At 41.3% G+C, this 23,931-nt stretch overlaps 1 protein-coding gene across 2 annotated transcripts in view; it reads right to left on the bottom strand.

The window, feature by feature from the left end:
* Positions 1 to 358: 358 nt before the first annotated feature.
* The window catches only part of RPRD2 (regulation of nuclear pre-mRNA domain containing 2), a 58,790-nt gene continuing 35,217 nt past the window's right edge, over positions 359 to 23,931 (bottom strand). Inside the window, exons 3-11 of one of the 2 annotated variants that reach the window (XM_074980884.1) lie at positions 17,129 to 17,229; positions 15,646 to 15,723; positions 14,215 to 14,267; positions 11,504 to 11,630; positions 10,698 to 10,873; positions 9,656 to 9,941; positions 8,981 to 9,241; positions 8,162 to 8,365; positions 359 to 7,242 (exon numbers count right to left, since the gene is read on the bottom strand). In XM_074980884.1, the coding sequence (XP_074836985.1) occupies positions 4,502 to 7,242; positions 8,162 to 8,365; positions 8,981 to 9,241; positions 9,656 to 9,941; positions 10,698 to 10,873; positions 11,504 to 11,630; positions 14,215 to 14,267; positions 15,646 to 15,723; positions 17,129 to 17,229 (4,027 nt within the window). In that variant the 3' untranslated portion in view covers positions 359 to 4,501. The remainder of the gene's footprint in view (positions 7,243 to 8,161; positions 8,366 to 8,980; positions 9,242 to 9,655; positions 9,942 to 10,697; positions 10,874 to 11,503; positions 11,631 to 14,214; positions 14,268 to 15,645; positions 15,724 to 17,128; positions 17,230 to 23,931) is intronic. The other variant, XM_074980885.1, reaches the window with a different exon arrangement.

Below are 23,931 nucleotides of genomic sequence, written 5' to 3'. Positions count from 1 at the left end.
TTAGAGGTCTATTCTTATTGTCCATAATGAATGAAGTGTAAAAAATAGCCAATCAGCGTAAGTGGCAAAAAGTAAAATCAATGTTTAAAATAATCTAATCCAAGTTAGCCCAGCTAAAACAATTTGTTAAATATCAATGTCCATGAAACTCTGAAGTTATTAAAAATTACATTTACGTAATTGCTCTTGTGCTATGCAAATATAGACAAAGTGTGATTCTCCCACTAATCATTGAGAACAGCTTCCCCGAAGGCTGTGCAGCTGTTCCATCCTCTCGCTGACAAAAAGGACTGGAAGCCAAAACAATTCTGAAAAACCAACATTACTACCCTTTAAAGTTACATGACAGATAAGTATGATCAAGAAGCCATTAACCTGGTGCAAAGAACATACTCTTTTGAAAGGAAACCACACCAAGTAGAGTACACTTTATTAATATGCAATACAAAAATAAATGGGAACAAAGGTAACTAAGTGTTGTCTCAGCCCCCAGGTAGTGGTAAGACACTTCATTTTCCGTGCTTTGCACTGCTAAACAACAATAATTTCAGATATGCCTCCAAACACCACCGCTATGTAAAATTAAAAGAAAGTAACAGCCATCTTCCAACACTAGCTTTAAATTTCTTTCAGTCTTCTTCAAGACAGGGTCACAGAGCCTGAGCTGGAGGCAGATTCTTCCTTTAGACTTTTTTTTCCCCCCCAAAAAGAGTTTTAAAAAAGTGTGTGTGTGGGGCGGGGGGTGCAGCCCACTCTAACCTTAAAATTTTTTACTTCATCTTTGCTGAACTACATCTGGCTGTTCTTCTAGACTGCAAATGTTGAGCAAAAAACTGATGTTCTCATCAGCCCATATTTTCATCATTTTCATGGATCAGCCAATCTTACACCCTCTGCACACTTACAGGTTCCAGTTAAAAAAGAATATCAAAACATTAGAACTAGTTATTTTATTAAATGTATTAATACACATTTCAAAATGATCTGCAGTTTTATCGTCGTTTCCTCTAACGCACGTTGCTTTCTTCACATGGAACACTTGCGTATAAATCCAACATATCTAATCTTAACAGGCACACAAAAAAGCAGCCAATATTTACAGCAGTTTTGAAACAACAGCACTGCAGCTTATTTTTGAATAATTTCAGTATATGGTCATTTATTCTGCATGGTTTTAAAAAAGTTACCATTATTCACATTTTCTAATCAGGATTCACATACCTGAACAATGTTTTATGGGTAAAGAACCTCTAAATATATTTAGATCAAAGTCATCCACAGCTGTAGATCCTCCCCCCTCTGATATACAATGCACACCATAGCATATCTGAAAATTTTCCAAAGAGGTAGGTATGCATATTGCATATCTGAGGAGACAGTAAAAATCTAAATGGTGCATACTCATAGGTCTGGTGACACACATATCTGTATTACACTAATAGAAGTCTAGAACGGGAACATTTTAAGCCTTTATAACTTCTAGTAAAAGTTAATTCTACTGACTGCGGTTAAGCTGTACCAAAGTATTGTTTGGTTTGCCCTCACTGTGTTTCTACAACAGGTGGATTGAACACTGAAGGCTGTCTGTAATTTGATTATTTTCTTCTTTATGAAGTTATGTCCTTCATGAGACACTGTTTCATGCTTTACTTAAAAAATACGTGTTTATTTCTTTTTCTTATAAGGTGAAATACAAAAGTTCAAGAACGGCTGGGGAGTTTAAATCACAGACACAGGAATAAATGCCTTCATGTCCAGATATAAGTGTGTGGTTCTACATATATACATGTCTTCACTTACTGTAGACATTGTTTAAAGTAACAAGCACAGAATAAAACAAAAAATCTCAAACGAAAAACACGGAGCTTCCATCATTAAAATAGTTTTTTTTCTTTTTTTAAATCAGTCATTTTTACTTTTCAAGTTACCCAAACAGCGAGGAAGCCAATCCCCAGACATGTGAGGTGGACAGGAGAACAGTTCTTAAATGGTGTCACCATCTGATCTTAGTAATTCTTTGAAATCATCACTTTAAGCAAGAGCAGCAGAAATAATTCACATTCTTTTATTCTAGAAGGATTTTTTTTTTCTAATCAGTATTTGTTCCTTTCTTACATCAGAACCTCCTGCATATCTTGTCACCCCCTTAGTTTCCTCCAACAGAAGTATCCTTAAGCCATGACTTCTCTGAAAGTGTTCCTTCCAGCCAGCATAGATATTAAAGCCATGGGACTGCGTAGTTTAGGTTTGAGGCAAACAATGCCAGATTGGTACTGAAAACTTCATTTAAAATGTTCTAGTAGAGCAAAGAAGTTGGGCTAAACTATGTGTTGTTTCTTATACACATCAAAATCTGAAATATTTTCAGTTTTTAGAGCTGCATTAAACATTAAAAAAATACATGTGCTACAAATCCTAAAATTTAAGAGATGTATGGCTGGATTTTGGGCACATAATGAAACGAATGCTGACCTAACCATTTTTCCATCTCCAATTGTTTTGTAGGTGAGCAAGTCTATTCCTCACTAATAAGAAATATGATCTGACATTCTGAGCGCTGGTGTATAGGGAAAAGAGTTATATCATCTTACTTCATAGTATAGGATAAGTGAATTCTCACCTCTTATTACGTAGTATTCTTGCTGTATATCTTTACTGTTTTGTTTTTACTTTCTGAACATTTGCTTAATTTACATGAGCTACCCTCACAGTAGGTACTTTGGTGTGTTGTCCATTCAATAACCATATTGAAGGCTTGCTGAAAGGAGCTGCGGTGTCCAAAGAAAACAGAACTCAGAAGGAACAGAAAAGAAATAAAGACTGTTAAATTAACCAAAAAGTTTAAATATTCAATGTCTGCATGAAGTGCATATGCAGTTACTTCTTCAGGAATTCTGTTTAACCGAAACAGTCCATGCAACAAGGTGCACCAGTTCACAACCCTGCAAAAATACACCACACTACAGACTAGCAGCAGTGACACCTGCTGCTGAGTGAAGTGGAAAACAAAAGTTGCTCTAAGGTCAGAAAACTAACAGAGAAGGTGTTTATGAATTAGTACTATTAACACAATTTTTTCTGTAAACCCCAAGCAATTCAATAAACTACACCAATATACCCTTTCACTCACTCACTTGTGTATGGCAAATATAATTATACGTAGTATATATATTAAATGAAACACACAGCCCAAGCACAAATGCTGCCATTTTCTCAATGTGTAGTTATTTTTATAGCTTTTCCTCATACCTTTATCAAATGGTAACATGTTGCATTCTACTCACTTGAAAAAAAACAAACCAAAAGTAATTCCAAATTCACTGAAAATCCTCTATGCACCTGGCAGCAGAAGTGAGTTTCTGAAAACATGTGGGAAGAATATTTAGGTACTGTTCCCACATTTCTGCATGCAGTTTCTCTCTCATCTTACATGGAATTATGTACTTCAAGCAGAACACAATAAAAAAGTTGTGACTGAATGCACGTAAGTTTATGATACTCTTAACAAAAAAGTAAATACAGTTTACTACACCTGGTCTAACTCTGCAGTGTAAGACAAGAAAAAAAAATGATGCAGCTTGTACATGTGTATGCAGGCACACGTTTCAAACACACACTGTATACGTTAATGTAAGAAAAGATCTGAGTTTTACCACTGGCTCCCTCCCTGCATTTGCTTATTTTAAATGCACTACTTGATTTACACTCAGCAAAATATAACCCTCTTAAATATGTTGAGGAAGGAAGCCAAGCTGGAGAGGAAGTGCACACACTATAGAGACTGTTTTCTGAACCCCAACTTAAGAGAAAAGTTCAAAGACCCCTCAGCACTGAAAGCTGTCAACCATGAAAAGCAGAAAACTTTTTTCTTTAGCATTTTGAGAAAGGCAGAAAAAGAGAAGGACTGGAAAACTGACCATGGTAGCTGCCTATCCCTCCCCTATTCTTATGAGCCACTGGGAAATGGTAAGCAGCAAGATGTCCACAGCTTCAAAGCAAGGAACCAACTGAGCAGACATGAGTGAAAAAAAAGTGACTGATTAACCTAAACAAAAGGCACAAGGAAGGGTTAATATTTCTATTGCCACAGGGAAGGTGTCAAAAGCTTGGACCCTTTATCTTCTCCTTAATCAATAGTAGCAACGGAGTTCCTTCCCCCAGCTCTATTTTTTGACATAGGTTTAGAGAACTCATGAGGCAAAACAATTTGGTAATCAGCTAAAAATAACATCCCAACATCGCACATTCAATCATTTTTATGACTATAAGTTTTATTTCAACGGCAATACTCTTAGGAAATTTCTTATTTTTTGTTAAAACATTTTTCTAGAGTTATGCCAACTGGATGGCTTAAAAAAATAAACCGAAAAAAAGTACCAGAACATATTTAATTTAGAAAAATGTTATGGGGCTCTTTAAGGAAAAACAAAAGTGAAAGCACTACTTCCACTGCTTTCTAGAATATCCGAAATACCTTCACTTACAGAGATGCATGTCTGTCTCAGTACCTGGGAGGAAAGAACGGGCGTTTTGGTGCAAAGAATGGAGGGCCCCTTCCAAAAGGTGGCCGAGGCCTTTTTAAGCTGTGAAATGGGTCTCTGTTTATGAAAGATTCCCTAGGCCTAAAGTCTGATCGTGGGTTCCTAATCACCATTCCACTCCGGTTTACATTGTCTCTCGGAGGTGGGCCAACGGAAGGAACGCTATGGGATGGCCCAAGCTGATCTCTTGAAAGGGAAGTTAGGCCTATGTTTTCTCGAACCAGACCAAGGGACGGACTACTGTGGTCTCGCTGAGGTGGAGCCACAATTTCCCTTGGTCCTGAATGCACATTAAAATGCTCTTTTATTGTTCCTTGATGAAGAGTACCGTGATCCTTGGAAAACGTGACACCACTATGTTCCACGGTGAGGGGAGGGGCAGGAAATGGAATGCCACCATGTTCCCCAGAAGATGGCGGCGGGGTAGGGAATGGAACGCCACCATGTTCCACGGAGAGAGGTGGAGGAGGGGGAGTGGGAAATGGAACCCCACTAAGTTCCACAGATGATGGAGGAGGAGGAGGAGGGGCAGCATGAGGCAATGAGAGTGGAGAGGATTTTTCTTTTGAAAAAGGATTAGTGTGATCCACTGATGATATGTGTGAAGGAACTGAGTGATCCCTAGGAAACAGGCTTCCATGATCCTTGGGTGGAGCAGATGGGGGTCCAGCAGGTGGACCAACTTGTTCCCTCTGAAAAGGTGTTCCATGCTCTATGGGAGGAGGTGGTATGTGACGCTCAAAAGCAGTGCTGAAATTATTTGTTCTGAAATTGTTTACACTCTCCTGAAATTGTGGCACATGTTCTTTGTACTGTGTTTGAAAGCTAGAAATTCCACTGCCAGTACCCATGCTGGGTAGCTCAGTAGCACTGGAGGACCCATTATCAAAACCACTACCTGTATTACTCAGCTCAAACCAGCCTACTCTAGTTGTCTCTCGGCCATGTCCTCTATTTCCTTTCCCAAGAACTCTTATAGATTCTACTGTCTGAATTGGTTCACCTGACATTCCCCTATTGGAAGCGTTATGGTAACCCAGAGTTTCTATGGGGGCTCCTTTTTCTTCAGTGCTATCAGGCAAGTCTAAACAAGATGACGATACCCTAGTTTCTATACGATAGTGCTCTTCTTGCTGCTGCTGCTGCTGCTGCTCTCCTGTAGAAGTTCCAGCCTGGCTGAGACTAGACAGGCTAACCCCTTCATGTGAGCTACCTTTAGGAACCTGGCTAAAATGTTTTTCCTCAGAAGGCTTGCGAGATGCATTTTTAAGCATGTTCTTAAACTCAATTGTTGAAGTGGCAGAAATGGAAGAACCTAAAGATTTCTCCACACTGGATGTGGATAGTCTACCGGCAGGATTTGAAAGTGTGTTTTGAGGAGAAAAGAGTGATCTGTGAGGAAGTGAATGGGGAGAGTCTGGATATTGTTTCTGTGACAGGCCAGAATGTATCACAGGTTTTGATAAATTATTATGATTGGAGTCTGGTGTGAAAAACACATCATTCTTACTGGGTGAAGGAGAACCATCGGATCCAGAGTCATTTGCTCGTAGGCTGTAACTTCCATACATTCCAGATGACGATGACAGTGGATCACAGCTCTCATTCTGATCAAGAATAGACCTCATAGACTGAGGAAAAGATGACTTCACGCTAAATTCCTGTGTTCTTTGACTATAACTAGACAGAACTGGCTGGTACTCAGTAGCATCAGAATGCTTACTTGCTTTCAAAATGGATTTTGCAGGTTTCTTCTCCAGGTTCATGATGGCAGATGGTGGTGGTCCAGAATATTCAAAGTCACGATAATCTTCATCTTCTTGAAAAGATGTGTCTGGGTAAAACTTCTCCTGAGGGGACTCCATTAAAGAAGAAGGTATTTCCATATTATCTGAAGACTGCTTATACATGCTGGCTGGAGAATCCCTGTCAAGACTAAAAGGCCTATAGGCAGGCACAGAATTAGATAGTTCTTGAGAATATCCATCATCTCTGCTCTGAGGAGGGGACCGTGTGCTACTGGGAGTCGAAGATCCAGGACTTATGATCTTTGATAATAAAGACATAGTGTCAACATTGCTTGATGTTGGTTTATCCATCATCTCATCTTGGGTTGGCGTTCCACTTCTTTCATCACGGACTGGCGTTCCATCCACATTGTCCATAGAAGTGCTGGTAGGACCACGCTGAAAGTCAGATGAGTGGCTTTCTGATGTGATATTGGACCCTAAACTGCTTAAAATTGGAATATTCAAGTTTAAACCACTGAAACCAGGGTTTCCCTTTAAAAAATTGTGTATCTTCATTTCCAGACTTGGAGAGGTGGGTTCTGCCTCCAGCTTTGTTTTTGAAATCTCAGAGGACTGACTCAGTGAAGTTTCTGTTGGTAAAAGGGAAGGACTGGTAGGATGGGTACTGGCAAATCCAAGGGAATTTGTTGGTGGTTTAAAACTAGAACTTGAAAGCCCTGGGCTATGTCCAACAGGAGCCTTGTTAACTGAAGTTGAAGAAACCTCAGCAGTAGAGGAATTGGGAGAATAACCAAAGCTTTTGGACATAAAAGACTGAGTATTGGAAGAAATATTTCTCCCTTTCATGAAAGAAACATTTGTATTGGCTGGAGATGCTGAAGTGCTCTGAGATGCTGTTTCACTTGACTGAGCTGTATTTCCAGCAACACTTTGAAGTAAGGATGACAGACCTGGAGAAAAAACAAAACATTTTAAATAGATAATTTTAAGAGGTAGAGTAGCTGACAACCATTTCAAAAGAAAACTCATACTAAGCCTTCACTGTGATGGGCTTTGTAAGCAGAGAAGCTACAAACAAATTTTTGAAACTACCTGAAATCTGAACCAACAAAATGGCTAGATTGTCATCTCTATATATTACTAAACACAAATTACTTTTAATTTTCATAGTGCTTTTGATCTCAAATTGTTTTACCAATATAAAGAAAGATATACATGTAAACCACACAGATATTATGTCCATATTACAGCCAGTTAAGCAGAGACACTGAAGGGATTATATTAACCAAGATCATAGAAGCAAGTAGCAGAAGGACCCCGTTACTCCAGAAACCTAGGAGTCTGCAGGTCCTAATTGTCTGCTCAAACCACTAAAACTCCCTCACAGAGCTTGCAACAGAATCCAAGAGGTACTCACTTATGGGTCCCCTGCTCTGCTACGTTTTTTTTTCCTCTATGGAATATAAGATTTCAGCAAACACATACAATGGCTAATTGGAAAGCCAAGGTGAAGTCCAGCAACTAAACATTATTTTCTTATGGTGCAACTCAGATTTATTCATAAAAGTTACAAATAATAAAGCAAGTAATGTTCCAGGGTGGTACGCTAAACCATCAGATTTTAAAGAGATTTTTTTTAAAAAGAATAAATATAAGGAAAACCATTCCCCAAATCTGTTGCAAAATTGACTTACTCTTACCTTGCCAAAGGTAATTTATATTTGGAAAAGTGTTACATATACAAACTAATTTCCTATCACATAAGTCTTGTTGCAAGAGCATACACAGTAGAATGTTTTAGTAGCAATGCTGCCATCCAAATATAGATGTTAGTTATTTAAAATCCACTTCATTGCACCATATACTTACCTTGCAATGCTGGTGCAGTCTGGGTCTGGGTTTTGGAGAGAACTGACAAAATGCTTTCAGGAGTTATTTCAACTTTGGAAAGAATATTTGCTAATGGATTTGGAGGACCAGATGGCGTCCCCCCAACAGGTGTCTTCAGGCCACCAGTAAGAGTCGTGGGGCTTGTTGGGGTTCCTGGTGAAGGTCTTGATGCAGGACTGACCCCTGAGGTGAAAACATTTGCTGCTCAGAAACACAAAATGCTACGTCTAAGAGCAATGAAAACAGTCAAATATACGGCTCACACATACTGCTTTATTAACATAGTCTTTTCTGGCTAAAATTTTCAATGATCACTAATATCAGAGTTGCAGTAAGGTCCTCCTTTAGGCCTGGCTCCTGAGGCCAACAGCATTTAACAGTATCACACAGATCTACATGACTGTTAAAAATGTCAGCAGCTGGGAAAGCCTTGTCTACGACTAGCATGGTGACCTTCCCTGCTGCAGGGTAAACAACAGTAGGAACCCTAGCATAGATACATCTTAAGATCACTGTGGTGCACAGACTTGACTTTCACAGTAGGACATGGTGCCACCTAACACTACCAATGCCCTTAAATCGTTTAGAAGGAAGCATGTTTAAAATTATAGCAAAAGGGTACATAGTTCCACAGCTCTCTTGAAACTATAAACAGACTGAATTAGAATTTAATGTTTTAGTTCTAAAATACGACAGAAACAGAGAGATCTGACCAACGAAGTTGCTGTTTTTAGAGTGCAGAATTCTGTCTCTGCTAAAAAGCAACACTCAGTCACAACCTGCAATTTAGATGCTCACCTGTATTCTTCATAACTGAAGTTAAGCTGCTAAGAATGGAGCTGATCTTCGCCAGGTCAACATTGGCAAGGTTTGGCAGACTAAGTGCTGGCGATGGAGGAACAGGAGCTGTGCTCGCTGCCTTGGGAATTGTCGGAGTCAGAGTGGGAGTTGTTGCTGCTGGTGTAGCAGTGACCACTACAGAGGGTGTTGTTTTTGGGATACTTTCAGTCTTCGTGGGTGCTGAAGAAGGAGCAGCCTGTTTCTCCTTCCTTTCCTCCACTAATTCAAATATAAAAAAGAGAAAACATGGAAAGTTCAACATGCCTCAGAAGTCTTTTGGCCTAAGAGCTGTAAACTTCTCAATGTGTCTCAGGTTTAAAACAAATTAACTTATAGGCTCAGAGGAAAAGTCACTGTTCATGCCTTTTACTGAACTGCTGGGCGTTTAAGGCAGCCTCATGAAGACCAGTATTTTGAAGCTTGTTTTTTAAGTTAAGAATACTTGGTCATGGCCTCCCTATTTTTGCTGAAGAACTGGCATAGCACTGACGTGCAATATTCCCACAGCAAGGAAAGCTTCTCAATATCAGTTGTGATCTTAACCGAGGTTTGGAAAAGCTGTTTTTGCCTGGATAGTACTGTGGATGGTATAAAACTATTAAGCCTTTTTACAGTTTTTTCCACAAAACATACCAATAATTTTAGATGTATCATCTTCCACATCAGACAGTTCCATGTCCTCTACATCCCGATTGTCTGCCACAGGCTGAGGAGAGGCCGACCTCTCACTTGCCACTGCTGGAGACTGGATACCATCCTCTTCCCCCATTCCTTGGAAAGGGGACTCAGACCCAGTTGGAGATGGAGCATCCATACTTGGAGAAGGGACAGGTGACTCTTCGGGATCAGGAAGAGTGGCTTTCAGTTGATCTAATTTTTTCTTTAGATTGCTCACTCTGTTGGCAAATGTTTTATAAGCCTAACACACACGAAAAGGCATATTTAATTTTGTGTCCTTTATAAAAAGGAAAACAACATGCTTTTGTAACATTTCTGTAGCATCAATTACAGCATGCTCAACTCCCAAATCACTTCTGCCCCTGCATTAAGTCTTTAGCTTTTCAATATGGCCAGTAGAGCAAAGACATGAGAAGGGAGATTCATGTGACTATTTTTTGAAATTCATAAACTATAATTTTTGTTACGAAGCTTCACGAAAAGAAGAAAAACTTCAGTTCCCAAAGGTACATCTCAGATCTAGATTACCAAAAGTGTTTCTCAAAGTTAACTTTACACTCAGCCTAATAAATTAATCTTTTCTTTCTTTACATAGAGACTTTGCAAAACATGAGAAAAATAAATCAAATTATGCGCTACTAATGAACCTTAACAATAATCTCTATCTCATTAGCTGATCTCTACAATTTCTTCTCTCCTTCATTAGTACACGCAGATTTTATCAGTCATTTCTCTAGTAAAGAATTTCACAAACGCAGATAAACTTTGATTAACTGCATTACTCATAAGACATTTTGGAAAACTGAATTAAATAATCTGAGAGTTTAGCTTCATACATATCCCCAAATATCAGCTGAATTATTACATTAAGGCGGCTTGATGATTTAACAGACTTCTACACTCCACAACCATATCAGTTTGTATTCTTCATTACATGCTTTTATTAGTAATGCAGTGACAAAAAGATATTTGCTATTGGGGAAATCTTTCCACTTACATTTGCTACCACCTTGACTTCCTTATACTGTGCTTCATAAAAGATACCAGCATTCTCAAGCACTTCAATTAGTGAGGGGCCATTTTTCACCTGCTTGTCTAAACCATTTACAAATTCTTCTAACTTTGCACTTGCTTCTTCAAATTCCTTGGAAAACTTTTTTCCTCCTGTTTTGTCTAAAAGAGAGTAAGACAAATGACATTATACACATCACCTCCCCTGCTTGCTCCTGGCTCCCAAGGGGCTGAGTGGCTTCTCCCCACTGCCTCTGAGCCACCAGGGAAGAGTTGGCTCCCTGCTCCCAGGGGCTGAGAGACTTCCCCCCTCCTTCCCTGAGCCCCCAGGAGCCATGCGCAGCTCTACCTGGTCAGTTTCCTGGCTCCCTGCTACTTGTGGGAGCCAGGAAACTGACCATGAGCTGCTGCACCTGACTCCCAGCTCCTTGGGGCTGAGGGGCTTCCTCCCCTCTCCTCCCAGCAGCAGGGGAAGTGGGCGGCTGGAGCCCATGATTTCAACATTTGTATTAATACAATTAATGCATATGTTGAAATCACGTAAAGCAGGGGTTTACTGTATTGCTGTAGTATATTAGATCATTAAAGTAGAGTACTGAAGTATTGTATTTTTTAAAATAAAAGGAGCTGAAACCTCTGAAAATACGTTAACTGTACTTGATATCATTTAGCATTCTGCAGTCTGAAACTCATAGGCAAATAAGGCAGAAATTTAATCTCTGATGTAACAGAGCCCATAAATTACTAAAGTTACTGATACACTTTTGTTTCCTTTGACAACATGACTTGTACCTTTTAAGCATTTAAGTGTTTCAGTGCTGCATACATCCACCCTCATAGTTGAAAGCTGCTTCTCTTTCAGTTCTATCTGGTCTTCTGAACGTTTATATAACAACAATTCATCAACAAGAGATTGTGGCTGAAAAACAGGAGTAACATCCTCATTATATTCTGTAGAAGAGAGGCCCTATTTTTACAATGTTAGCATTTCAGTGGAATACTTGTTACTTAAAAAGTACAAAATGTTATCACTTATCAAGGCAGAGACTTTTTCACTGATGCTGGAATATGTAAATTCAGATATTTTTAAGTCATAACACATGGAATTGAAATGAACAAGGTGATAACCAGAACTCTAAGGCTAATAAATATGAGAAATATTTGCCAGCATAGGTATGTAGGTTAGGATTCAGGATGTAAACATTTAACTGGTTACCTGAATAGCAGCAGCCTTCTCAGTTTCAGTGAACAGTTTACTGATTAAACTTTGCTGCCAGCCAGAGCCCAAGATTCTATTGCTGCTGAGAGTCCCTGTATCAAACACGGTGGTGCTGCAGCACTGCCCTGCACTTCTAGATCCCCATTTAAAGTTTAACTGATTAACATTTTAACCAGTTATGGTTACTTTTTATTAACATCCCTAAGAGTATAGAAAAAAATTACACCATGACTAACAGATGTACAAACAAAAACCTTCATGTACATGTAGTTTTACTGGAAAAATTCCATTTGTCAGTTTAGATAATTCCATTCATGGAACCGTTTTAAGCTGTAACAGCAAAATAACTTTTGCTGGTATAAGCTCCATCTCCACTTGGAGGGTCTGCCAATGTAACTCTACCAGTAAACACTTGAGTGTAGACAAGGCCCTAGAAAATGTTCCTATACTTATATGTACAAGTCATGTTGACAGGGCATAATGAGTGGGAAGCTGCAAGAATCAGTTCTGAATCTGTTCAGTATCTTCATCAATTATTTAGATAATGGCACTTACGAAGCTGCTGGATACCACCAAGCTAGTAGGGGCTGAAAGTGCTTTGGAAGATAGGCTAATTCAAAATGATCTGGACAAATTGGAGAAATGGTTTGAGTGAGGTAAACAGGATGAAATTTAATATGGACAAATGTAAAGTACTCCCACTTAGGAAAGATCAGTTGCACATACGCAAAATGGGAAATGAGTGCCTAAGAAGGAGTACTGTGGAAAAGGATCTGGGGTCATAATGGAACAAAACAAATGAGGGTCAACAGTCTAATACTATTCCAAAAAGCAAACAAAAACGTATGGGATGTATATTAGTATTGCAAGTTACAGACAAGTCATTCATTGTTTTGCTTTATTCCATATTGATTAGGCCTCCACTTGAGTATTCTTAGCACCACATTTCAGAAAAGAAGTGGACAAATTGGAGAAAGTCCAGAGACGAGCAACAAAAATGTTCAAAGTTCTAGAAAACAATGAAGTAAGACTGAAATAATTAAGTTTCTTTAGTTTGGAAAAGAGAAGAGGGAGGGTACTCTTTTCAGGTACATAAAAGGTTATTACAAGGAGGAGGGAGAAATATTATTCTCCTTAACCTCTGAGGATAAGACAAGAAGCAATGGGCTCAAACTGCAGCAAGGGAGATTCAGACAGGACATTAGGGGAAAACCCTAACCATCAGGATTCCAGGAGTAAGCACTGGAGTAAATTGCCAAGGGCAGTGGTGTCCACAAGAATTTTAACAAGCCCCATCAACTCTACTCCCAGCCAGGCACCCTACACTCCAATCCCCCGTGCAAACTGCCAGTGACTCACCAGAGCGCCCAACCATGAACTGCACCACACTATGCCAGCCGCCCATCCCTGAGCCATGCCGCACCAGCCACAGGAAGAGCCACCTGCACCGCTGCCACCGCACACTTGTCCCACCAAGTGCTGGGGTGCGTGCACGGAGGGTGTGCCACGTGTGCAGCTCTAAAGAGCCACTTTGCCACACTGCGCTGTCCAGTCCACCACATGTGGTAAACAGAAAGCATGTTGGACACCGCAGACCTAAGAAAGTTGTAGAATCTCCATCATTGGAAATTTTTAAGAGCAGTTTAGATAAATTCCTGTCAGGTATGGTCTAGATCCATGACGTCCAAAACACTATCCAACACATGTGGCTCTTTGGCTGGTTGAGTGTGTCTACATTTTCAGAATAATGTGGCTAGCTCACTATAGCGGCTACTGCTTTGTAAGTGGTTCAACACTACAGGTTTAGATGGCATTTGGTTCTTCCATGAGTTCAGGAGACTGGATAGATGACTTCAAGGTCTCCTCAGATCCTGTGAGTAAAACCATGCGCAACTATATAATTATATTCTACGGTTACAAAAGCTACAGCTCTTAGTAAAATGGCAAATTACTTTCTTGTATCAAGTAATTCTAAATTATGTGAAAGAATTAATTGCTTCTACTCTTTGCTTAGTATCACAGCCAAATGACATCTGCCTCCATTCTCTTGGTTCTATTTTCACACCCTGTTTTCAAAGAACAACATACCTGACACCTTACAGAACAGACTGCAGCCCTGTAGAGCTTCCAGCCTTAGGGCACTGTGCACACTGTACAATTATGAACAAATCAACGCAGAGGGCAATAGCCAAGCTCCAGTTACATTTGGATACAAACTAGTCAACATAATTACTGTGAAAGGAGAGAGGTTAATGCAAAAGAGATTTTCACTTGTTTAACTTACTCTGAATTCAGCAACAATCTTTGACTTCAGAGCAGCTTTTGGATTTGTGGATGCTGTTGGCAAAAAAAGGTGTAAAGAGTTAAGATATCAATTACAAAGATTAAGTAAAACAAACTCAGTACTGACTTCAATCAAAATTTAGAAGAGACCATTCTATTTCAAAAGCCTTTTAACACAGTTCTATGCAAGACATAAATAGGATGCCATTTCTTTATACTCTTTCCCCCCCAACGCCACACAGCTATCACTCAATCTCCTATCTGTTTTCCTGAAACGTTAGAAAGCATAGAACCGCGATTCAGAAGTAAAAAAGTTCCTGTAGATTTTCCATATTATATACGCACTACATAAAAAGTTAGTGAAAAACCTTTTCCTGCAGTATGGTGTATAAATGTTCTTGCAAAGGTTCATCCACTAACATCGGGTGCTAGTTTATAATTCTCTAAAGAGAAGAAAATCATATTTCCTGAACTCTAGACACAGAACTGACCCATTAACGATGATGCATCACTTACTCCTTTACTTGGACTAACCAATCTCCTTCCTTAAAGATTTCCCTGCACTTATACTTATGCTCTAATATTTCATTTAGAGACTGAGGAGAAAAAACATGGAATCACATTTCATGAGATCTAAATTCATTTGGTTACTTTAAAATAGCAAAGAAATGAACAATAAGATGATTACATAAGAAATGCTAGCTCCCTTGTCCAATTTGTTCTAGAAAATGATATTCCATACACATCTTGTAGCTGAATTCTTTCTGGTAATACAAGATTCCAACCCTCCTGTCCCCTTTTATTGTCCTCCTAGTCCAGTAGTCTCAGCATTCACAGAGTGGCATATGCCAAGTTTTTTTTTTATATCTAATGTTCCATCATCTTGCTTTCTTGCCAACTCAAGGATTTTCCATATTATAATTATTGCAAGGTTAGAGACTGATACAATATAAATGTGGCTCCAGCTAGCAAACTGTACTCCTCATTGTTTTGAATGATTCATTAACTGCTCTGCCTCACTGTAAGTATTCCATTTAGCCTATAATCTAGTTTGCTGTCGAAGATGCATTCCTGAACTTGAAGGGAATGTCCACCATGTTTCACTGTTGCCAATGTACATGGTTATCGTGTCTGTCTTCTCTTCATGTCTGAATAGTCTAGATTCCAAGAAGTTTCACCAGCTCTTTTTTTCTACTGTTCATAACATTTGCTCTTTAAAGTTTTATTCACATTTCATTCCTTAAAAAAGGAATTTTCTAGCAGCAACTCCTTGGTGTTTTACACATGTCAGTAAGGAACTTCACAAGTCTGGAAGAAATATGCTTGCTCATACTTTAGACCAGGTACTTTGCCAGTTTTGCACTAGTCTTTCTTCTGTTCCTCAAGAAGGCATTTTTAATATTAGCTCAGATAGCTGACATGGTTTCCTTACTTTGAGATTTCTTCCACGGCTTATTCGGTTGTTTGTTCAGAGTTTCTTTCTGCTGCTTCTGAGTTTTGAAAGTGGTACCTGGAAAACATTTCATTTTTTGCAGTCTGGCATTATGGGATTCCTTTAAAGGTCTCTGGTTTTGGTGTCATATGGTAAAAATTAACAAAAATTTGTTTTAAAATTCACAAACCAACTTTCCTAGACGAGCTGTTGAATGCCCAAGGCAAATTAAGTTTACTCAGGAATACAGCAACTTCTATTATTGTCATTCTATTTTAAAGCAAGTTTCTGTTCACCTTTAAAAGAACAGAGGATTCAATAATTACTGTGCTTGACATAATTTGCTCTTTACAAACTCTTAGTGAATTATTTATTATTGGTCCACAAAAAAAGACAAGTAGGAAAACATTTTGGGAGAATAGTAATGTATGTTGTTTGGACATTTAACTGAGCATTTACTTACCCAAAGTGTAAATTAAGACGACTTGCATTCAACTGAAAAGTTTGTTGCAAGACAGTGTAACAAATATTTATTAAATCAAATTTAAGCACGAGCCAACTTTTAAAAGATATCACAAAAGCGGTAGGAGATTTCAAATCATTAGTAGAACACATACAAATCCATATAAGTGAAATCGGTATAATGTTTAACTGAAAGTCATTCCATTCACCAGGAAGCAAGCATAGGGTTTTTATATTTCTCAACAAACAATTACAGATACCACAATCACATACAGCCACACCTAAACCAGCAACAGAAAAGCAGTTTTAACTGTGAACAACATAATCAAGGAAAACAGAGTCAGATACAAATCTTGTTCACATTAAGAAAGAACAGATTCGTCCATTGTTTAGTTTTAATGTACACGCTGCTTTCAGTTAATATTTGGAATCTCAGATTATTTAAAAATATATTTACACAAGCAATGTCATACTCTAATCAGTGTTTCCATATTTTTTCTGAATATGGTAGATATTTTACCAATAACATTTGACTATTACAATATCTACAGAGATAAAATGGAAGAGATTATTTTTACTCTGCTCTTCCGAGATGAACTCTTTGTATAAACTGAAGTTGTAGAGAGTCTGGATGTCCTGAAACTTCAAGATAAAGGGGAGGAGCCAAGGACAAATTCAGAGTTAACAACCAGCTTCTGTGTAGGCTTGCTACTCAGAACTCCTTTAAGATAAGGAGTCACCTTAAACAATATAAATTTGCTATCAACTCGTAAAATTGTAGTTTACACTATGGTTAAAAATCAAATGATTTAATATTGGTTTTAAATAGCAGAATTGCTCAAATAATCACAAAGCTCATATTAATCTATTACCTTTCCCTTTTTAAGCCCTGCAAGTGCAGAAACAGCAATGAATGCATTTAAACACTGATTAATGTTCTACTGACTTCAGACCCTATAACTACTACAAGCACACATTAAATTAGTGCATATGTTAAGAAAGGCAAATAAAAACGACTTACTTAAAGCTTCCTTTAGTGCCACAATGGTTTCTTCAGGATATACATTTCTGTCTTCCCAGATTTTAAAAATTCTTTCAATAGATTTAGAAACGGACGGATCCCTGAAAAGAACAGCATAATATTTTACTGTTTTCACCATATAAATTTTCCATTATTCTACAACAGAAAATTTAATGCTAGAAGTGTCATTGCAGTGCTTAAGAAAAGAAAATTTCTAAAAGATCTCTTACATGTGCCTGTCCATAGGTAAGACCCAAGCCAATAAGAAACCTAAATACATTTTTGTACGTCAGTCTCACCAAAGTCAGTGAAGCTACAATTATGCATGTGCTGAACTGGGGAAAGGTTAACACATACAAAACTAGCAATTCTACCATGGACATTGTAAGACATTGTCCATATGGTAAAACTCTCTCATATAGCTATTATGAAACAGTTTCCCACCATGACATACTACTCTGGAAAAAAGTGACTTTTATGGAATAATTAATCTGCTCACAAAATAGGGTAACCTTTCCAGAGTTTCTAAGCCATGACAATTTATGCCCAAATGAATGTGTTAGTCTTTAAGGCATCACAGGACTCCTCACTGTTCTTCCTGAAACAGACTAGCATGGCTACCCCCCTGAATTGTATTCCAGAATAAAATCATTTAGTCCATAAGTATTCACATGGGAGTTATTTTGGAAGAGCTAAATTACATCAGAATAATTATTTTGGAATAGCTATGCCAGTCAACTTCCTCCATGGAGACAGGGACTAGTATTACTATACTCCTGAGAACCCTCTCAGATCATGTATCATCCTTTCTGTATCACTACGAAACAGTCAGTTTTGTAGATTTTGCAGTTTCAACCACGTGAAAAAACAGATGTAGGCAGACAGCCTTATTTATAATTATCATCTCACAAGGTCAATTATTTCTCAAGCAAAATGTCTTGGTTTGGTAACTTCTGATGCAAGGGTAAATTGATACAAAAGTGAAATAACCTACCTCCTTACAATAACAACTCTTGAAGTATACATATACAAGTAAATTCTTGTTCATCCAGTATGTGATGAACCGGAACTCTCAGATAACCAGCATAACAGCAGCAAACCCTGAGGCATGACACAGCTTCCTTTAAAAAAAGGCATGTCCCCGCCAGGCTGTGCGGGTTTATTTATAGCTCTCTGCTCGGACCTGCCAGACAAGTCCCACTGTGCTGTGGCTGCTCTTCCCAGTTTCAGCCCGGGTGCTCCCGGGGCCGTGGTGTCCACACAGGAGTGTCTGCAGGACAGCAGTCAGCAGCTCCCCCTGCCACATTCCCTGAACCCATCAGAGGCTCCTGCTGCCCCCACAAAAAGGTAAAGGGGTAGCGGTTGGGGGGAGCTGGTGCTGGGGGGCAGGAGGAGTTGAACCTTCTTATGGGTGGGGACTGACTTCTGCCTGTGCCTCCCCATAGCTACTCTTGATAAACCATAATGTTTGTGTATCTGGCAACTTCCTGGTCCTGGAGCTGCTGGATACGAAAGAAAGTTTACTGTACACCACACGAGTTAGTTCACACAATTCTCTGGTTAAGATGCTACATAGAGTCTCTTGCACATGCAGCACAATCACCTCAGTCTGGGCAAAAATACAAAAAACTTTTTAATTCAATGTATTTTATAATATAGACGAAGAAAATCTTACTGTTCAACTTGAAACAAAAAACAAAAAGACAGTGGAACAGCCATTTAGAAAACATTTGGAGAGCTTTTAGTGATCCTTAAAATTAACACTTTTCCAAGGCTCAAAAATGTAAAGGTATCTTAGGATTCAGGTTCAATTTCTGCTTCCAAAAGCAGACAAGGGGCACCTGTTACTCACACAAAAAGCCCCGTACTAGTATCTATGGGCTGAAGAGAATGCTTGCTCCCAGATCTTGAACAATCTGCTCCAAACCTTTCCCGTCTCAATACGACCAACTTTCGCAGCACACCTCTCCTCCTTTAAATTATAGCACAGACAGGCCTGCCCACTGGGGGAGGGAAAGGGAGCAGTTGCCCTGGGCCGCTTTGAAACACCGCAGCATCACAATGCTACTGCTCCATATGTGGCTCTGAGAGCGCGTACGGGGAGGGGGCCCATGGCTGACTGCACTAAGCCCCAGCTCTTCTGGGGGCAGGGAGAGTATACATGGGTCAGAGTAGTAAGAAGGAGTATTTTGAACACTGAGGGACAAATGGGACCAACAAGATGTAGGAGGGGAGGTGAAAAATAATTACTTCTGCAAAGGTATAAAGGGGTGGTGGAGAAAGACAGAAAACAGAACTTTTAAATAGCTGAAGAAAGGTTACACCAGTATCTGTTGTAAGATGAAAAGAGCAGAGTGAAGCTAAGAAGGGAATACAAAAGACAGGTCAGAGTAAATTACATGGTTAGAAATAAACTAAGATGTCACAATTAAATACAGCACACAAATATAATACATAGTTATTATACTCTCTTAAATGAGAGTAGAGATGGTTGGAGACCTTATGGAACAGGCATTCTTCTCCTATGCTAGCAAGCTAAGTCTACAAGCTGAAGTACTGAGTAAAAATTTTTTTTTAAAAAGTCTTAATCTTAAAAGTGACCAAACTGAGAAACAGGAATGACAGCAGGAAGGCTGCAAATTCTGTTAGTATTGACACTTTAAGAAAAAGCACTCAAGAGTGTTTTATTGACTAGTTGGCAAAAAATACGTGAGGCATTTTAAGCAGATTTTGAAAGACAAACAACTTCACTTTTCCAGATTTATGAACTTCTTTAGATTATGTCCAACTCAAGGAACAATAGAGTTTGTCAGCAAGAATACTTACAACAAACTGATTAGAGATGGCTCAATATACCATCTCTGCTTATTCAACAATGACATTGTGACATATACCACATTGATATTAAGAACCATCAGTTTACTCAATGTGATCTGGCTGAACTTAGCCAGGAATATGATGTTAACATTTAACAGAAATGAAGTTACAGCTTTGTTAAAGATTACGAAAGATTTTAGGGTGTCTGTGGCCCTCTTCTGTGAGCACAGGAGGGACAAGAATTGGGAACCCGAAGCCATGAGAAACATACAGGGTTCCTCTCTCAAACAGTGCTGAGATGTACTTTCTGAAAATTCTTTACATCCATGAAGAAAAGCATAAATTTCCTCTAAATGTTAATGGCTTCCCAAGATCCATCCCCTTCAGCAGTAGTGCTAACTGGACTAATCGAGAGAGCAATCTAGGGGAGGGGTCAGCAGCTACCAGCACAGGTGCCAAAAGTAGCACGGAGAGCCAATTTTCTTTGGCATGTGGGGTAGGAGCTCCTCCTGGCCCCTCCTCCCCCGCATTGCAGCTCCCAGCAATGGTTCCCTACCGGGGCAGGCGGGGGCTCCTTATTTGTGGCCTGCAGGGGCTCTGTGCCCAGAGCTGCCAGGGCTCCCTGCTAAGGGCTGGTGGCAGATCTGCACATTTGGCTGCTGGGGTTCCCTGCCCAGGAACAGCTGGTTCCACTCCCAGCCAGTGGGACTGCCTGCCAGACTGGCTGAGCCCTCAAACTGCTAGCAACCTCTGTGGCTGGGACTCCCTGGTTCAGCAACAGCTGTGGTCTTGAGAATCTGGGACAAGAGAGGTTCAAACTGTATTAAAATCCTGGACATTGAGATATTTAAAAAAGCAGGATGGAGATTTAAAGACAGAAAAAGACAAGTTACTCACCGTAGTAACAGTGGTTCTTCGAGATGTGTCCCCATGGGTGCTCCACAATAGGTGTCCGGCTCGCCCGACGCCGCAGATCGGATCTTCCAAGCAGTTTCTGCCGGACCGCACATGTGCCGGTGCGCACCGCTCCCTTGCGCGCTCCTGGCCATGTGCGCGATCCGGTCCCCGCCAGTTCCTCGACCAACCGCCTCGGGTGCCCCTGCAAAACACTAACAGAGATCCGAAGTGGGGAGGATGGGCGGGTAGTGGAGCACCCACGGGGACACATCTCGAAGAACCACCGTTACTACGGTGAGTAACTTGTCTTTCTTCTTCGAGTGTCCCCGTGGGTGCTCCACAATAGGTGACTACCCAGCAGTAACCCAAGATAGGAGGTGGGTAATCGGATTATGTGCAGCTTGCCCCCGAGAGGACCGCTGCAGAGAGACAGGTATCCTCTTGGAATACCCTGTGAAGGGCGTAATGTTTGGCGAAGGTGTCGTAGGATGACCAGGTCGCCGCTCTGCAAATGTCTTTTAACGCAACGCCCTTCAAAAAGGCTGTTGATGCCGCCACCGCCCTAGTGGAATGAGCCCTGGCAGTGGCCGATAAAGGAGTCTTTTTGAGCTCGTAGCACATTTTTATGCAGGATACAATGTGCTTTGAGATTGTCTGCGAGGAGAGACCTTCTCCTTTCGATTTGGGAGCGAGGGAGACTAGGAGTCTATCCGTTTTCCGGAAGGACTTGGTCCTGTGTACGTAGAAGGCTAGCGCCCTCCTCACGTCCAGGAGGTGTAGGCGCGCCTCTTCGTTGGAGTTATGAGGCTTTGGATAAAAAGAGGGTAGAACAATAGGTTCGTTAATGTGAAACTCGGAAGAAACTTTGGGAACAAAGGCTGGATGCAGCCGTATGGTTACCGCCTCCTTGGAAAAAACAGTGCAGGGTGGCGTTGCCATGACTGCCGCGAGCTCGCTCACCATACGAGCTGACGTAATTGCAAGAAGAAAGGTCGTCTTTATTGTAAGGAGGCGGAGGGGAACCGTGGCCAAGGGCTCGAACGGTGGTCCCATTAGCGTGGTAAGCACCAGGTCCAAGTTCCACGAAGGTGGAATCGGTTTCCGAGGGGGGTATAGGTTTACCAACCCTTTGAGGAACCTGGTAACCATAGGGTGGGCGAACACCATGTGCCCTTCCTCCTCATGTCTGAACGCCGAGATGGCGGCAAGGTGGACCTTCAACAAGGATAGCGAGAGTCCTCCTCTCTTGAGGTCCAGTAAATACTCTAGTATTGTAGGTATAGGCACCAAAAGGGGGGCCAGCTGTTTGGTAGAACACCAAGCCGTGAAGCGAGTCCATTTTTGCTTGTAGGTCTTCCTGGTGGAAGTCCTCCTGCTACTTTCTAGGACTTGCTGTACTTCCACTGTGCATGTGCTCTCTAGGGAGCTGAGCCATGGATTAACCACGCTTGCAGTCGCAGGCTTTGGGGGTGCGGGTGCACTATGGACCCCTGGGCTTGCGTGAGCAGATCCGGCGCCACCGGAAGAGGCATCGGTGGACGGTCCGACATGCGCAGGAGTAGGGGGAACCATTGTTGTCGATCCCACGTTGGGACTATCAGGTTCATCTGGGCCCTTTCCCTCCTGGCTTTCTGCAAGACTTTGTGGATCAGCACTGTGGGAGGAAACGCATAAAACAGGGGGCCCCTCCACGGGATCGCGCACGCGTCCCCCAGGGACCCCCATCCCAGTCCTGCCCTGGAGCAGAATCGTGGGCACTTCTTGTTGTGCTGAGTGGCAAACAGGTCTATTTGGGGAAAACCCCATGCATGGAAAATCGGCCGTAGCAGATCGGGACGGATCTGCCACTCGTGTGTGAGTGCAAAATGCCTGCTCAGCTGGTCTGCCTTCACATTGTGCGCACCCGGCAAGTATGAGGCTTTCAAGATTATATTGTTGGCGATGCACCAGTTCCATAAGCGGATTGCTTCCGCGCATAAGGCACGGGATCGAGCTCCTCCTTGCCTGTTTATATAAAACATGGTGGAGGTATTGTCTGTACTGATCCCGACGACTTTGCCTTGTATGTGGTCTCGAAAGTGTCTGCAGGCGTTGAACACTGCTCTGAGCTCCAGTATATTTATGTGTAGTGACTGTTCCGTGGGTGACCACAGTCCTTGAGTCACCTCTTCGCCCATGTGCGCTCCCCACCCTATGAGGGAGGCATCTGTAGTGAGAAAAACCGATATTTGCAGCTGATGGAAGGGTACCCCTGTTAGCAGGTTCCTGGGGTTTACCCACCATTGTAGGGATTTGCGCACCCCGGCTGTGGGCGACACCACCCTGTGAACGGTGTGTACTGCCGGTTTGTATACACTCGCCAGCCAGTGCTGCATGCTGCGCATGTGTAACCTGGCGTTCTGTACTACGAACGTCGCCGCTGCCATGTGGCCCAGCAGCTGCAAGCACGTCAAGACCGGCACCGTAGGGCTGAAGGTGATGACCTGCACGAGGGAACCGATGGCCCGAAAGCGAGCCTCTGGTAGATATACTCTCGCTGTAACCGAGTTTATGCGAGCCCCTATGAACTCTATGTCCTGTGTGGGGTCTATTTGTGATTTTGCCAGATTGATAACCAGGCCGAGTGAAGAGAACATGTTTGCTGTGACGCGTATCATGCGCAGAACCTCCCCCTTCGAGGCGGCAGTCGTCCAGATACGGGAAAATAAATACCCCCTGTCTGTGCAGGTAGGCTGACACCACTGCCAAGGTCTTGGTGAAGACTCTGGGGGCCGAGGAGAGGCCAAACGGTAGGACCTTGTATTGGAAGTGTTCGTTGCCTACCATGAACCGGAGGAATCGCCGGTGAGCCGGATGGATAGTTATGTGGAAGTACGCGTCTTGTAAATCGAGGGCTGCGAACCAGTCTCCATCGTCCAGTGCTGTAAGGATGGAGGCGATTGTGGTCATCCGAAAACGTTGCTTGCGCAGGTACCTGTTGAGGCCGCGAAGGTCTAAGATGGGCCTCCAGCCTCCTGTCTTTTTCTCCGTGAGGAAGTACCTGGAGTAGAACCCTTTCCCTTACAGTTGCTCCGGCACTCTTTCCACTG

Source organism: Carettochelys insculpta, chromosome 30 (genome assembly GCF_033958435.1).
Source record: "Carettochelys insculpta isolate YL-2023 chromosome 30, ASM3395843v1, whole genome shotgun sequence".
Classification (NCBI taxonomy): Eukaryota; Metazoa; Chordata; order Testudines; family Carettochelyidae; genus Carettochelys; species Carettochelys insculpta.
Note: the sequence above shows the minus strand (reverse complement) of the source record. Positions and strands in the feature narration are given on the sequence as shown.